The 15,434-nt window shown below is 43.1% G+C and overlaps 2 protein-coding genes across 5 annotated transcripts in view; both read left to right on the forward strand.

Annotated features, from left to right (window-relative positions):
- Positions 1-12,574, forward strand: part of TRAK2 (trafficking kinesin protein 2) — a 47,957-nt gene extending 35,383 nt beyond the window's left edge. For all 3 annotated transcript variants that reach the window (XM_082233647.1, XM_082233649.1, XM_082233648.1), the window contains 5 exons: positions 1,594-1,797; positions 3,704-4,008; positions 6,986-7,261; positions 7,507-7,606; positions 8,252-12,574. In XM_082233647.1, the coding sequence (XP_082089773.1) occupies positions 1,594-1,797; positions 3,704-4,008; positions 6,986-7,261; positions 7,507-7,606; positions 8,252-8,918 (1,552 nt within the window). In that variant the 3' untranslated portion in view covers positions 8,919-12,574. The remainder of the gene's footprint in view (positions 1-1,593; positions 1,798-3,703; positions 4,009-6,985; positions 7,262-7,506; positions 7,607-8,251) is intronic.
- Positions 12,575-13,725: 1,151 nt separating this feature from the next.
- The window catches only part of FLACC1 (flagellum associated containing coiled-coil domains 1), a 34,837-nt gene continuing 33,128 nt past the window's right edge, over positions 13,726-15,434 (forward strand). Inside the window, exon 1 of one of the 2 annotated variants that reach the window (XM_082203323.1) lies at positions 13,726-13,823. The gene's annotated coding sequence lies outside the window, so the exon portion shown is untranslated. The remainder of the gene's footprint in view (positions 13,824-15,434) is intronic. The other variant, XM_082203322.1, reaches the window with a different exon arrangement.

Genomic DNA, 15,434 nt, shown 5'->3' on the forward strand with positions numbered 1-15,434 from the left:
AGCCACTCCAGGTGGCTTCCAACAAAACACTAAAATACAATAACCTATTAAAACACTAAAATACAATAACCTATTTATTCTCACAAAAGAGTATCTACAGAAAAATATATTTAAATTTAGGAACGCAACAGGCAAGTCTTTTCCTCCATAATATCCTACAATTTGCAGCCGACTGGAACTCAGGGTTGTTGGCACTTCTTGAGTGCTCCATGGATAGCCTTGTACAGTGGTGCCTCGCAAGACGAAAATAATCCGTTCCGCGAGTCTCTTCGTCTAGCGGTTTTTTCGTCTTGCGAAGCAACCCTATTAGCGGATTAGCGCTATTAGCGGATTAGCGGCTATTAAAGGCTTAGCGGCTTAGTGGCTAAAAGGCTATTAGCGGCTTAGAAAAAGGGGGGGAAGCGAAAAAAAATCGCAAGACTTGCAAGACGTTTTCGTCTTGCGAAGCAAGCCCATAGGGAAATTCGTCTTGCGAAGCAGCTCAAAAACGGAAAACCCTTTCGTCTAGCGGGTTTTCCGTCTTGCGAGGCATTCGTCTTGCGGGGCACCACTGTATTTCTGTTGCAACTCTTCAAGTTTTGAAGACAGTGTGGCTTTTGGCAGATGAAAGTGATGGACTACATGACACAGGTGGAGATGACTGGTTGAATCCGCGACCAGGGGAAAGAGACGGCGGAAGAAGACTGGAAGAAATTTAAAATCTATCTTAAGAACTATTACAAAGTTGATGAATGCTAAAATGCCGAGGTTTTGAGAAAGAAAGGGAGATTACAGCGATATAAGATTAAGTTGAAGGAAAGATTAGGAAGACATGTGTTTGATAAAATTATCTAGAAGTTGCTGAAATAATTTTGGACATTGGGATGCAGGAAGGGGAGGTATGGGGGAGTCTGAGAAGAGAGGTTTATGAGAAAAAGGTTATGAAATTATACATGTTTGTATGTCTTTTTATGTTTGTATTGTTTAAAAAATTTTGTAAAACCAATAAAAAATTTATATAAAAAAAAATGAAGACAGTGTGGCTTTGGCACTGCCGCTCTAAAAGCTTTTCCCCTGCTGCTTCTGTTTCACAGTGTTCACGATGCACTCTGAAGTTTCTTTACCTTATTGTAAGCCTTGCATTATTTTTCAAAGGCACAGTGGTAAATATTTTAATTAATAAGGATAAGGAATACCAACTGCACAGGTGTGGAAGGAGGAAGAAGTGGAAATGGTGCCAATCGTAGCAAAGGACACTTGATGGGATACAGAAAGGGGATGGTAACGCCATCTGCAAAGAACTTGGGGGAAGGGGGCTAGCTGGCAAATGTGAGGACACACGAACCCCTGGGATGGCAAAAGCGGTAACTGAGAAATGAGGCTACTGGCCTGTGCAGGTGAAAAGATTGTGTACTATGGGGCGCAGTCCCTTTGGAGTTTGCACTTGTTTGGGCTTTTTCACAAAATGACTGCTCTGGAAGTTAAGCTTTATATTATTTAGAATTCTAGCAAATCATATTTAGCCACACATGGAACGACTTTCCCTATCTGCTTGGTCAGAATTTCAATGCTTTTCTGTGTCCATTATCGGTCGGTCTTTCTTTTTTCTTTCAGGGTTCAACAGAAGCGCATATTTGATACTGTCAGAGTTGCCAACATTGCCCGTGGCCGTTCCGCTTTGTGTCCTGCCCCGCTACCCATTCCAGGGTCAAATCGCTCAAGTGTTGTCATGACGGCAAAGCCTTTCCATTCTGACTTGAGGCAGGTGGAAGGAAAGACGACTCTGTCTCAGAAGACCAGCTCAGAGAACCTTTCCAAGTAAGAAGTCATATCCACCAGCACTGATTTCACTTCCCTGGGTGCAATTGCTTATGTAGCCAAATCAGTACAATCCATGCGCAAGAAGGATGTTAGCAGCCTGCTTGGGGGGGGGGGGATCCTGAGGTTTGCAGAGGTCTTTTTTAAAAAAAAAAAATGCTAAACAAAACCAAACAAACCCCAAAAGGGTGGGAAGCCACAACTCAACTCAGCCCAATGAGAATTGAACTTGCTTAGTGTAGATAGAATGAACTTGTTGGGGGGAGAGTTACTATTATCATGTTGTTGTTGTTGTTGTTTAGTCGTTTAGTTGTGTCTGACTCTTCATGACCCCATGGACCAGAGCACACCAGGCACTCCTGTCTTCCACTGCCTCCCGCAGTTTGGTCAAACTCATGCTGGTAGCTTCAAGAACACTGTCCAACCAACTCGTCCTCTGTCATCCCCTTCTCCTTGTGCCCTCCATCTTTCCCAAAATCAGGGTCTTTTCCAGGGAGTCTTCTCCTCTCATGAGGTGGCCAAAGTATTGGAGCTTCAGCTTCAGGATCTGTCCTTCCAGTGAGCACTCAGGGCTGATTTCCTTCAGAATGGAGAGGTTTGATCTTCTTGCAGTCCATGGGACTCTCAAGAGTCTCCTCCAGCACCATAATTCAAAAGCATCAATTCTTCGGTGATCAGCCTTCTTTATGGTCCAGCTCTCACTTCCATACATCACTACTGGGGAAACAATAGCTTTAACTATACGGACCTTTGTTAGCTAGGTGATGTCTCTGCTTTTTAAGATGCTGTCTAGGTTTCTATTATCATAGGTAACACTAAAATGTACGGATCTACCGCCACCCACCGGCCATTCCTGTTTTAACACAATTATTTTATTTGTGTGTACAAATTTGTAATTCCTGTGAGAACCTTAACCTGGTATGTTGTAAACAGACTTTTAAAAAAACAACTACCCAAACCCTCAAAGCAGTAAATGCAAGATGAATAAAACAACTCGGTGGAACAAACCCATTAGCAATGGAGCACTGAAGGCAGTTAAAACAGGGAAGTAGTCACGGGCTACAATTATTGTATGGCAGAAGGGAGTTCATTCAGTAGGGAGTATGGTTGAGCAACAAAGAGGAAGACCATTTTGATTCTTCTGCACAGACTTCCTTGGTGGTGGGCATGCTATTCTCAAGCCTGCATCCATTCTTGATGGAAAGCTCTGTTTTCTCCTGTGAAATGATGACATTCCAATGTTGCAGAGAGAACTTCGCACCCATACTAGATGAAGTTTCGTGCAAATTACTACCGGTAGAGTAGCACCACTAATTCAGCCCATAGTAACAACTGGTGTTAAATGTGGTTTTCAACTGCACCCATCTACTATATATTTTGGAAAGTTTTTTCTCTGCTTGCTATGCAATTGGACGTTTTAACCAAAGTGGCTCATGAGATAAAGGAGTAGATTTTCATCTCATCTTGGGAGAAGGGAAACTGTCAACCTTGTTATTTTTGCTGTTGGATGTCATGAATGTAACCTTGTTATAGTTACAGTTTCGTATGGTTTTATACTTGTTGTTGTTTTATTATGTTGTTATTAAGTTGTTTTGCTGTGTTTGATTTCAAAATGCATTTCTGTTTCCTTTGTTGTAAGCCACCTTGAGCGTGATTCCTTGTGTGGAAAATCAGCATACAAATAAAATGAATGATCTCTGGGCACCAGTTTCAATCTAAATAGCAGACAGAACCTTTCAAAACTGCCCTGATTTCAAAACTGCCCTGATTTTTTAGTTTCCTAGAATTCAGAGCAATGCTAGGTACAAGGCATCTATAAAGTGAAGTTGACAGACTATATATTGACCTCTCTTCTATTTGCGAAGAGATAAGAGATAATAACATTTTGTATTTTTTGTACTTTCAGCAGGGAAGCTCAAAAACTCAGCCATCCTGGCATCCCTGGACAAAACGACTTAGCCACTGCTCTACACAGACTTTCCCTCCGTCGGCAGAACTACTTGAGCGAAAAGCAGTTCTTTGAAGAGGAATGGGAGCGCCAGATCTCTTTGCTGACTGACCAGAAAGAAGAATTTAGTGGCTGTAGCACCCCAGTGGAGAGCTGCCTTTCATTGGGGAGCAGTACAGAACTGACTGATTTCTCTGGTACCTCCAGCAGCAGCTTACGTTCCCTCCTCCCAGACAAACTGCAGATTGTCAAACCCCTCGAAGGTAAGGTGAAGACAGTCTCTGCTCTCTCGCTCTCCAATGAAAACAGCTCTCCCCTATATTGTTGTTTAGTCGTGTCCGATTCTTCGTGACCCCATGAACCAGAGCACGCCAGGCACTCCTGTCTTCCACTGCCTCCCGCAGTTGGGTCAAACTCATGCTGGTAGCTTCGAGAACACTGTCCAACCATCTTGTCCTCTGTCATCCCCTTCTCCTTGTGCCCTCCATCTTTCCCAACGTCATGGTCTTTTCCAGGGAGTCTTCTCTTCTCATGAGGTGGCCAAAGTATTGGAGCCTCAGCTTCAAGATCTGTCCTTCCAGTGAGCACTCAGGGCTGATTTCCTTCAGAATGGATCGGTTTGATCTTCTTGCAGTCCATGGCACTCTCAAGAGTCTCCTCCAGCACCATAATTCAAAAGCATCAATTCTTCGGTGATCAGCCTTCTTTATGTTCCTCTTCATCCTGGAAAAGAGTGACTAGTGGGGTGCCACAGGGTTCTGTCTTGGGCCCGGTCTTATTCAACATCTTTATCAACGACTTGGATGATGGACTCAAGGGCATCCTGATCAAATTTGCAGATGACACCAAACTGGGAGGGGTGGCTAACACCCCAGAGGACAGGATCACACTTCAAAACGACCGTGACAGATTGGAGAACTGGGCCAAAACAAACAAGATGAACTTTAACAGGGAGAAATGTAAAGTATTGCACTTGGGCAAAAAAAATGAGAGGCACAAATACAAGATGGGTAACACCTGGCTTGAGAGCAGTACATGTGAAAAGGATCTAGGAGTCTTGGTTGACCACAAACTTGACATGAGCCAACAGTGTGACGCGGCAGCTAAAAAAGCCAATGCAATTCTGGGCTGCATCAATAGGAGTATAGCATCTAGATTAAGGGAAGTAATGGTGCCACTGTATTCTGCTCTGGTCAGACCTCACCTGGAGTACTGTGTCCAGTTCTGGGCACCACAGTTCAAGAAGGACACTGACAAACTGGAACGTGTCCAGAGGAGGGCAACCAAAATGGTCAAAGGCCTGGAAACGATGCCTTATGAGGAACGGCTAAGGGAGCTGGGCATGTTTAGCCTGGAGAAGAGGAGGTTAAGGGGTGATATGATAGCCATGTTCAAATATATAAAAGGATGTCATATAGAGGAGGGAGAAAGGTTGTTTTCTGCTGCTCCAGAGAAGCGAACACGGAGCAATGGATCCAAACTACAAGAAAGAAGATTCCACCTAAACATTAGGAAGAACTTTCTGACAGTAAGAGCTGTTCGACAGTGGAATTTGCTGCCAAGGAGTGTGGTGGAGTCTCCTACTTTGGAGGTCTTTAAGCAGAGGCTTGACAACCATATGTCAGGAGTGCTCTGATGGTGTCTCCTGCTTGGCAGGGGGTTGGACTCGATGGCCCTTGTGGTCTATTCCAATTCTATGATTCTATTCTATGATTCTATGATTCTATGGTCCTGCTCTCACTTCCATACATCACTACTGGGGAAACAATAGCTTTAACTATTCGGACCTTTGTTGTCAAGGTGATGTCTCTGCTTTTTAAGATGCTGTCTAGTTTGCCATCACCTTTCTCCCAAGGAGCAGGCGTCTTTTAAAATCTCTCACTGCCTCCATTTCTTCCCCTTCTATTTGCCAGGAGGTGATGGGCCCAGTGGCCATGATCTTCGTTTTTTTTGATGTTGAGCTTCAGACCTATATAGGCATGTGTGTAATAAAGACAATAGAAATAGACCTGGGTTCAAATCTTAGATTTCCAGTCACTGACATGGCCTGAGCCCGGTTGTCTTCTCCCAGAAAACTCTTCTGTTATCAGTCTGGGTTGCTGGTTAAGCATGCTTGACATCGGAAGGCTCCACAGGAGCAGCTTGCTCCCCCTTTAGACTGCTGTTCATCCGAAGTGCTTGCTGGAGACAGAAAGAACTTTTGCGTTAAAACATCGTTTGGCACAACTTACTTTTCATTGGCCTACCTGCAGCTGCTGATCTTTTCTGCATTGCTCTGCCCCCACCCCATTTTATGGAAAACTGGGCACAGCCCTTAGGCTTACTTCCCTGTCAGTAAAACAGAAGTAACAAGTTCTTACCTCATAGTGTTTGTGGGAATGAACAGCTAAAGAAATTTAATCATTTATGCTTGCTGAAATTGAACTGATTACCTAAAGTAGTTCTAACTATATTTATGCCATCGTCTCTCTCTTACATTTCTGTGTCAGGGGCAAATGTATCCTCTGTTTTAAAGTCAAATGTGAGTTAAACTTAATGCTATATTCTTTTTTCTGTGGATATTGTATTGTATAATTTTTTAAAAAAAATTCTTACTACTTCACCAAACCTTTATGAGGCATTACAAATATAGGCCATCATAAATCACCCATATACCCTGTTTCCCCCAAAGTAAGACATCCCCTGAAAATAAGACCTACTTCCAGTTTTGCCTCTCGCTGTAATATAAGGCCTCCCCCGAATATAAGGCCTCCCCGATAATAAGGCCACCCTGGAATATAAGGCCCCCAAAGCCTTATACCTTAAGGTGTTGTACCGTATACAGGTAATAAATTTCCTTTTTTTTTCCTTTTCTTTTTTTTTTATTCAACAATAAATGTGTACCATATTCTTCTTCATGGAAAAATAAGACATTCCCCTGAAAATAAGACCTAGTGCATCTTTGGGAGCAAAAATTAATATAAGACAGTGTCTTATTTTTGGGGAAACAGGGTATAAATTTTTAAAATATATTCAAATAATTATTACAAAATTTTAAATAAATGAGTAAAACGTCAGGAAAAGCCTGTTAGGATATTTGTCATCACCTTTTAAAATCCTCCCAATCTGAATTTCCTTTACATCCAGTGAATTTCTCTTTCTCAATGAAGTTTTGTAAAAAATAAGATTCTATAGCTGGCTGCCTGGGATTATGCTAAGGAAGAACTCTGCCCATTTTGACATTTGTTTGTGCTCTCTTAGGTTCTCAGACCCTGTTCCATTGGCAACAGTTGGCTCAGCCTCACCTCGGCACAATTCTCGACCCACGCCCTGGCGTTGTGACAAAAGGTTTCACACCACTGTCCGAAGCTGACGGCTACCACCTCTCTGATTTTGAAGAGGATGAGGAAGAGAGGGATGAAGGCATCACCTTCCAAGTGCAGCAGTCCCCTCTTGAGGAAAAGAAACTCACAGTGCCAAAGTCATTGGCAGGAATCTTTCTTCCACCTACTAATTTAGCAACTGTTTCCCTAGCAGGTAATGGCTGTAACAATTGTGGTGGTGGTGGTTGTTGCTTAGATTTATATCTAAACATCATAAAAACTCGGGGCAGTTCGCAGATCAGTACTTGGCTGATCTGATCTCTTACTGTGACAGCTCTCCCTTGGAAGAATAGTTTCCCCCCCTTTACTAAGTCAGGTTTTTATTTTTATTCCTTTTTTTGTCCTGCTAGTCTGTTCTCCATCTCCTTTTCATCTGATGTGTTTTTATTTATATTTTAGCTTCAAATCCAGGAAAATGTCTCTCATCTACAAACTCTACATTTACTTTTACCACCTGTAGGATTCTCCATCCATCCGATATCACTCAGGTCACCCCCAGGTAAGAAGTTTGGTGGTCACCTCAGAATTCTGCTTGCCATCAAATGAGAGCCAGTGTGTTGTAGTGGTTAAGAGTGGTAGACTCGTAATCTGGTGAACCGAGTTCGCGTCTCCACTCCTCCACATGCAGCTGCTGGGTGACCTTTGGCTAGTCACACTTCTCTGAAGTCTCTCAGCCTCACTCACCTCACAGAGTGTTTGTTGTGGGGGAGGAAGGGAAAGGAGAATGTTAGCCACTTTGAGACTCCTTCTTGTTGTTTAGTCATTTAGTTGTGTCCAACTTTTCGTGACCCCATGGACCAGAGCACGCCAGACACTTAGGGTAGTGATAAAGCAGGATATCAAATCCAAACTCTTCTTCTATATCCAAGTGACCCATAATTTTGTATTTAGCTGCACAGAACGGTTATGCATTTAGCTAATTGCAGTTACCTTTTCTTGTTTTAAAACTTTTGAAAAGGGATAGGAACAGGGAAGGAAAAAGGAGAGATGATTTGTGGGATGCTGCTGGTAAAGAAAAGGTGTGACGAGGACTTTGGAGCCTTGTTACAGCACATAGAAGTCCTGCCCTTCATTTCTGAAAGCTTTCTGCTTTTCTTTTGCCCTTGGTATAGCGAATGTAATTTTCTCTTGCTTTGCTTTCTAGTGCTTCATATGCCCCTTTGTGCTCTGGAAGTGGCAGCAGTTCAAGCAGTACAGTCACAAGCTCCCCATCCGCGTCCTACAGGCTTAGTATTGGAGAATTCCTGACAAGCACAAGAGACTCGACCATCACTTTCAGTACAAGCTTAGCTAAGCTTCTGCAAGAGCAAGGCATCTCGGCCAAGGTCTACAACAGTCCAGTCTTGGAGAAAGTGCCGCCGTTGCAGTCTCTCAAGATACTTGCCGTTCCCTCAACGCCACCCAATTCTCCTCTGCATTCCCCTTGTCCTTCCCCTTTGCCGTTTGAGTCCCGAGTAAACGCGTCTGAAAACTTTTTGGCCTCTCGGCCCGCCGAAACGTTACTGCAGGAGATGTACGGACAGAAAACCTCTAATCCTCCCGACGCAGGACAGCTGAAGATGAACCTGGTGGAGAGACTGAAGAAGCTGGGCATTGTCAGAGCTGTCAAACAGCCGGAGGCAGGGGACAGTGGGAAGGTTCAGGGGGCAAAGAGTGGTCTCCACCGGCATGACTCTGCTGCGTATGTAAGTGCAGGCAGCAATCTGATGGGTGGGCTGAGAAGGAACCACAGCCTTCCCGTCTTGATTGGGGCACTTGGAGGTCCAGTGAGCACATCCTCTGCAAAAATGGGAATTCTAGAGGAGAAGTGAGCAGTTCACCATGGTTGACCTTTAGCAGAGAAAATGATACAAAATGCGTGGACTTGGTTAAGAGGAGGTTTAAAAAGAGGGTTGTTGTAGGAGGCTGGTATATGGCTAAAGTAGGGGTGGGAGGACTTTGCATGGAGTATGGAAAAGAAGTCATACATTTTAAGTGAGAGGAGGAAAAGGAAGGAAACCAAAGTTCAGTTTTGAGAGCACTGAAATTTCTAATCGTCCATCATGATCAATAGGAGGGCAGCACAAACAAATTCATTGCATTTTCAAGCTTTGCATGGAACAGTAAATATCTACGCAAGTCCTGTATCTTCTGTGTATTTTGTCAGGTGCTGTCTAAGAGATGCTGCCACTGAAATGTAATTCTAAGGAAAGAGGCAGAAGGGGCCATGTCGCAGCCACTCTCCCAGTACTGCTGTCGCTGCTGCTGACCTGGACAGGGCAGGGCAGGGAGGTCAATGCTGCATAGTGACACTGGTGAGAATGCTGGATTGGGTTTGTCAGTGCACCTGCACAGCCCTGACCTCAGTGATGCCCTGCTCCATTCGGGTATGTGGCAGCAGCGCCAGAGCCTAGAGGGCAGTACCGCTGCACCATTCCAGCCTTCCCTGCAGAGGAGCAAAATATCTGTTAAATACTGGTCCGAAATGTTTTAGGAGAGAGGGTAGTTTCATTTTTGAATTTAAAATACAAATACCAACGGAATTAAATATGGGCTCTCCTAAAAATTAAGCACCACAAGCTTGGCAGAGAAAATACTTGTGATTCATATTTAGCAGGGCATAATTATGACAACATGTCCTGTTGCACAAGTTGAAAAAAGAAAACCCCTCTCAGGCAAATATTTACAAGGAAGTAAAATCGAGGTCCTTTATTTTAGGGTACATTATTTACTTAGATCGGGAGCATATATTTAGCAGAAACAGAGCAATGTGTTTGACGTTCTCCATCTATGTTTGGGACATGTTGAATACCGGAATGGTCTTTTCCATAGATGTATGACACAACCTCAATCTGAAATGTCCGTGGCTCCAAGCCACAGTCTGGGAAGATCACTTTTATAGCTAAATCAGTTTTCTTCTGATTCTTGGTAGACTTCGCCTGTACGGCTTTCATAGAGGAGAAAATCAAATGCACAAAGCAACGTGCATAGCTTTCCGTGTTAATGTGGAACCAAGATAGCCGTGGTTTCTTTTCATGCTGCAGTAGACAAAAGCCTTGGCATTGCTAAAAGGAGAGGAATAGAAACCTTTTCTTGTTGATAAGATAATGTTCTGAATGAATTATTGTGTGATGGAAAGTTTTCTTTTTTTTGTTTTGCCAGAATGAGCAGATAGAAATTTGGTCTCTCTCGGGATAGTTTGGATGTGAGGCAGAGGCAGGAGAAGGGAAGAGGAAGCACACCTAACTTGGGTATCTCCCTGTTTTCACACTTTCTGTGTGACGGCTGAAGTGGAAACTTGAGATACAGAACCTCTATTCACATCTAAAAGGCGTGAGGATATTCGCATGAGGGTATTCGTGATACGCTTGCAGTGAGCTCCATGGTAAAATAGAGCACAAATGGTGGCTGGGTGACCTGACAAGGCCTCCGGTTACTTCAAGTTATAACCACCAATTCTAAACAAATTAACTGCAAACCAAACCATCAGGTCTTTTATATCCATGTGTGATTTGCAACATGATTTTTCTCCTCTTAACCAATCCCTCAGGTGGGGATTTCTGGTGGTTTCTGTAAAGCAAAAGTTTCCACAAACGTTTACACCCAAGTGCTTTTGTCAACTGATCTCCCTCAGTATCACCTATGAGCATATAGAATAGCTCCATAGGTTGTGGAAACGAAATGAAATCCTGTAAATAGTAAATGTTTATTTATAAATGACTATTAACTGTATACGGGTTGACTACATTTTAAATGGCAAGCACGTTCTGAAAATCTGAAAGCGCTCTGAGTGCATTTCCTTTTTGGTGTATGAAACCTTGCATTCCTTGGCAAGAAAAATAAAAAGGGAATTTTGTTTAATTTCTTAAACTTGGAGTCCAACACATCCTGTTGTGTTTCTGCAGCAGTAGAGAAAGATTAGGTAATGAAATGGTTGCATTTCCCCTGGCAAACCAGCAATACTTGGAGGGAAACAAGCACAACCTTTCTGCTAGCAAGTTAAGGTATGTCTGATTTATGTAATCTGTAAATTCTTTCCGCGATCTTTTGATTAAAATAATAATAATCTAGGATGAGTGGATTTCTAACGGGCTTTCGTGTAACTGCGTCTGTTTTTAAGTTATACTGTATGCACCCTGTTATCCGTGGATGAAGCAGACCATATTCATGTAAAATTTAATTTTGTATATTCAGTAAATGCATGTTCAGCTTTTCAAAGAGAGCGTTCCCCCCTCCCCTATCCAAGAAGGTTAGAAAGAAATATCAGTTCAGCAAAGTTGAAAGCCTGGTCTAGTCCCTGATAGGGACCCCTGCTTAATACAGTGGTTGTCGTCCCATCAGAGTGAAGCCAGTGGTAGCAAGGAAGAAAACCTGTTTGTATCCACAGTTGTTCAAGTGCATTTTGTACAGTGTGCCTCAAGTCCATTCTCTCAGCGAAACCGTACCTTTGTGCCAAAACCCCTCTCAGGCATGAGCCTTGGAGCATAGAGTACCATAAAACCAATTCAAGAGATGGTAGTATAGATTCAAAAAATACAAGTGACCCTCTGTGACATCCCAGATTCTTACAGTATAAAGCGGCTTTTTCTGACAGCAGTGGTTCAGCCATCCATAATGGCCGCCCTGTAGGATGTCTGAAGTGGGACGCGGGAGGCGCTGTGGGTTAAACCACAGAGCCTAGGGCTTGCCGATCAGAAGGTTGGCGGTTCGAATCCCCGCAATGGGGTCAGCTCCCGTTGCTCAGACCCTGCTCCTGCCAACCTAGCAGTTCGAAAGAACATCATAGTGCAAGTAGATAAATAGGTACCGCTCTGGCGGGAAGGTAAATGGCATTTCCATGTGCTGCTCTGGTTCGCCAGAAGTGGCTTAGTCATGCTGGCCACACGACCCGGAAGCTGTATGCCAGCTCCCTCGGCCAATAAAGCGAGATGAGCGCCGCAACCCCAGAGTCGGCCACGACTCGACCTGATGGTCAGGGGTCCCTTCACCTTTACCCTTTAGGATGTCTGAAAGGAAATAATTATCATGCGAACAAGGAGACAATGCAGCTATCCATCTTTTTACTAATGTATATACTTGAAAATGGGTACTATACTTGGGGGTGCCAACTGAGCACAAAAGACACACGTAATATAAATCAATATTGAAGATTTTCATTACGTACTATGAACTCAACGCACATTTGATAAATAAACAATACGTTTCAGTCTCTGAGCTTCTTGAACCAGAAAGCTGATTTTTTAAAAAACAACCAAATGCATATCCTAATGGTTATACAGATTAGTTGTTTCTTTTACAGCCAAAAAGGTAAAAAGTATCTTGGCTGAAGGGGAAAAACTTATATAAGCCGTATAGAAAAGAGTGAAGCTTTGTCTCAGCAGGTTTTGCAACTTTTCTTATAATAAGTGGCAGATTGTTTTTGCACATGACTTTATTTTGAAGTGGAAACCAAGTGTTACAAATAAATGCATAAAAACCCTTTTGCACAGTTTTGGTTGTACAGTGATTTCTTCCAAACATTGCTAATGTGTCATTTCATGTTGTTGTCCTCCTAGCTTCTGCATTGCCATAAAGCAAGATTGATTGACTAAATGGTGCCAGCATAATTGTCCTTGGCCAATTGAAAATAAAATAATAAAGACTATCAAGATGCGAACACAACATATCTCATAGAACTTGACAAAGTAGCTCAGTAAATATTAGTGGAATAGTTACTTGCTTTTATTCACTGCCCTGAAAGAAAGGAAAATCTGAGTTCTGCATACCACATGTACAGCTCAATGTCATTTGCTTCTACCAATAACGTATTGAAACCTGTTTCAGGGATGAGCCTGAGTGCTATTGGTACAGTAAAATGCAAATTCTAATGTGGTAATTGCATATGCAGATGTGCTCTTCGTGAAGCAGGAGGTGTATGAAGCTTGGACGTGGTGTTGTGTGTGAATGAATGTACAAGCAAGTTGTGGTGTGTGTAACAAATTGGGGAGGAAGGGTGGGATATAAATTTAATAAATAAAATAGCGAATCGCCTAAAAATTGGCCAAGGAAGGACATGTTCCTTTAGTTATCGCAAAGGCTCGACTACTGAGTGATCTTTATGCTCACTTTTAATGTACTGTTCCCATGCTTTTACCTTCTAATGGTTTTGTAATTCAGAATCCGAGAGTAAGCTGAATGCCTCTTTGTTTTTGGAACAGATAGGTTTAAGCGCAATCTATATTCCCAACTATAAGGGATGCGGGTGGCGCTGTGGGTTAAACCACAGAGTCTAGGACTTGCTGATCAGAAGGTCGCCAGTTTGAATCCCCGCGACGGGGTGAGCTCCCGTTGCTCGGTCCCTGCTCCTGCCAACCTAGCAGTTCGAAAGCACGTCAAAGTGCAAGTAGATAAATAGGTAACGCTCCGGTGGGAAGGTAAATGGTGTTTCCGTGTGCTGCTCTAGTTCGCCAGAAGCGGCTTAGTCATGCTGGTCACATGACCCGGAAGCTGTACGCCGGCTCACTCGGCCAATAAAGCGAGATGAGCGCCGCAACCCCAGAGTCAGTCACAACTAGACCTAATAGTCAGGGGTCCCTTTACCTTTATATTCCCAACTATATTGCGGGGCCAAGCTTGTCTGCGTACTGTGCCTTTAAGAGTGGAATGGAAGGAAACGCAAGAGTAAGCTTGTTGCCATGGTGAGAAAGAAAACTTAAATCACCCAGAGAGAAAAGAAGAGGAAGGAAAAAGTGCAAGCAGTAAGACATACTGGCTGCCTTAATCCCCCAGCTTCGGGTTTAAATTCACAGAATGGAGACTGCAAAGTAGTGAGATGTTATAGCTGTGGTTTCTCTTGATTGCTTTTAAGTTGTCCCCTTTTAACAGAGCTGGCCCAGGACATTTGGACAAATGATCTCCCCCATGACAGCAAGTGTCCCCACAATCCTGAAACTCTTGCTCTGACAAAGTGCACTAACTATTCAAATCATTTGTCTTATGTTCCCACATCTTTAACATGACAAAAACCGGAATCCTTTCAGCACCAAATAATTATATTTTAGAGAACAATGTGTACAGTTGTTTGCCATAGTTATAAAATTACATATAAACCTAAAATAGAAAATGGATTTTTTTCCCTTTCCCAAGCTTCTTTAGGTATGTGTGCATTTTAAGTATTTCAAAGACTTCAGTGTGTTTGGATATTCTGCTATTTATTTTTTAAATCTGTTTTGTTTGAAATTGCATAATATATTTTACTGTGGTGGTTCCATTATGGCAGAGTTTTCCAAACTATGTTGTGACACATTAGTGTGTTGGCTGCAGTGTTTAGGTGTGTCTCAAATCTTCCATTCTTGGGCAAGGTGATTGAGCGGGTGGTTGCTGAATGTGGACCATTTGGATCCCTTCCAGTCGGGATTCAGGTCTCATCATGGGACTGAAACTGCCTTGGTTGCGTTGGTCGCTGATCTCCGGCGGGCTAGGGACAAAGGTGAAAGTTCTGCTAGATCTCTCTGCGGCCTTTGATACCATCGACCACGACATCCTTCTGGACCGTCTAGTGGGGCTGGGAGCTGGGGGCACTGTTATACAGTGGTTCCACTCCTTCCTCCTGGGCCGTGCCCAGAAAGTGGTGTTGGGGGTTGAATGTTCAGACCCCTGGGCTCTCACTTGTGGGGTGTCTCAGGGTTCTGTCCTCTCCCCCATGCTTTTTAGCATCTACATGAAGCCGCTGGGAGAGATCATCCTGGGGTTTGGACTCGGTGTTCATCAGTATGCGGATGATACCCAACTCTACCTCTCTTTCTTTCTTTTTTTAAAATAATTTTTATTAACTGGCCAATCAAATCAAATCAAATCACATCACATAAGTTCCGAATTACAAAGCCGAATTTTAAATTTTGTTGGGGGGACCCATATTTCAAGATCCGAAGGGGGATTCTGATCATCTTCTTGCTACTGCATTAATGTCCAAATCAGACCAAATCAGTCCAAACAGAGTTCATAATTCTATCCAGTCTTATCTTGCTGTTTCCACATCACATCTTGTTCATATATTTTCTCTTTTTTCTTTATGATCTCTTCTGATAGTCTCCTTAAGCCGATAAACACCAATATTAATCCTGTGTGAATTTTTCCGTTCTTCCAACCCTCAAATCGAGATGGTTTTCATATATCATCACCTTCATAGATAACATCGCTCTTTCCATCATTATCTCGCAAAACTGTCGCTTTTGAGTCCCTCTGAGGAGTTTCACCCACAGTATAAAAGCAGCTCTTTCTGCTCCCAGACTCAAAACCTCCGACAGAACTTCCCAATATGGCGACGGCAATTTTAACTGCGTCATTCCAGAGCTCTTGTTCATTCCATG

Source organism: Podarcis vaucheri, assembly GCF_965113315.1.
Source record: "Podarcis vaucheri genome assembly, chromosome: 1".
Taxonomy (NCBI): domain Eukaryota; kingdom Metazoa; phylum Chordata; class Lepidosauria; order Squamata; family Lacertidae; genus Podarcis; species Podarcis vaucheri.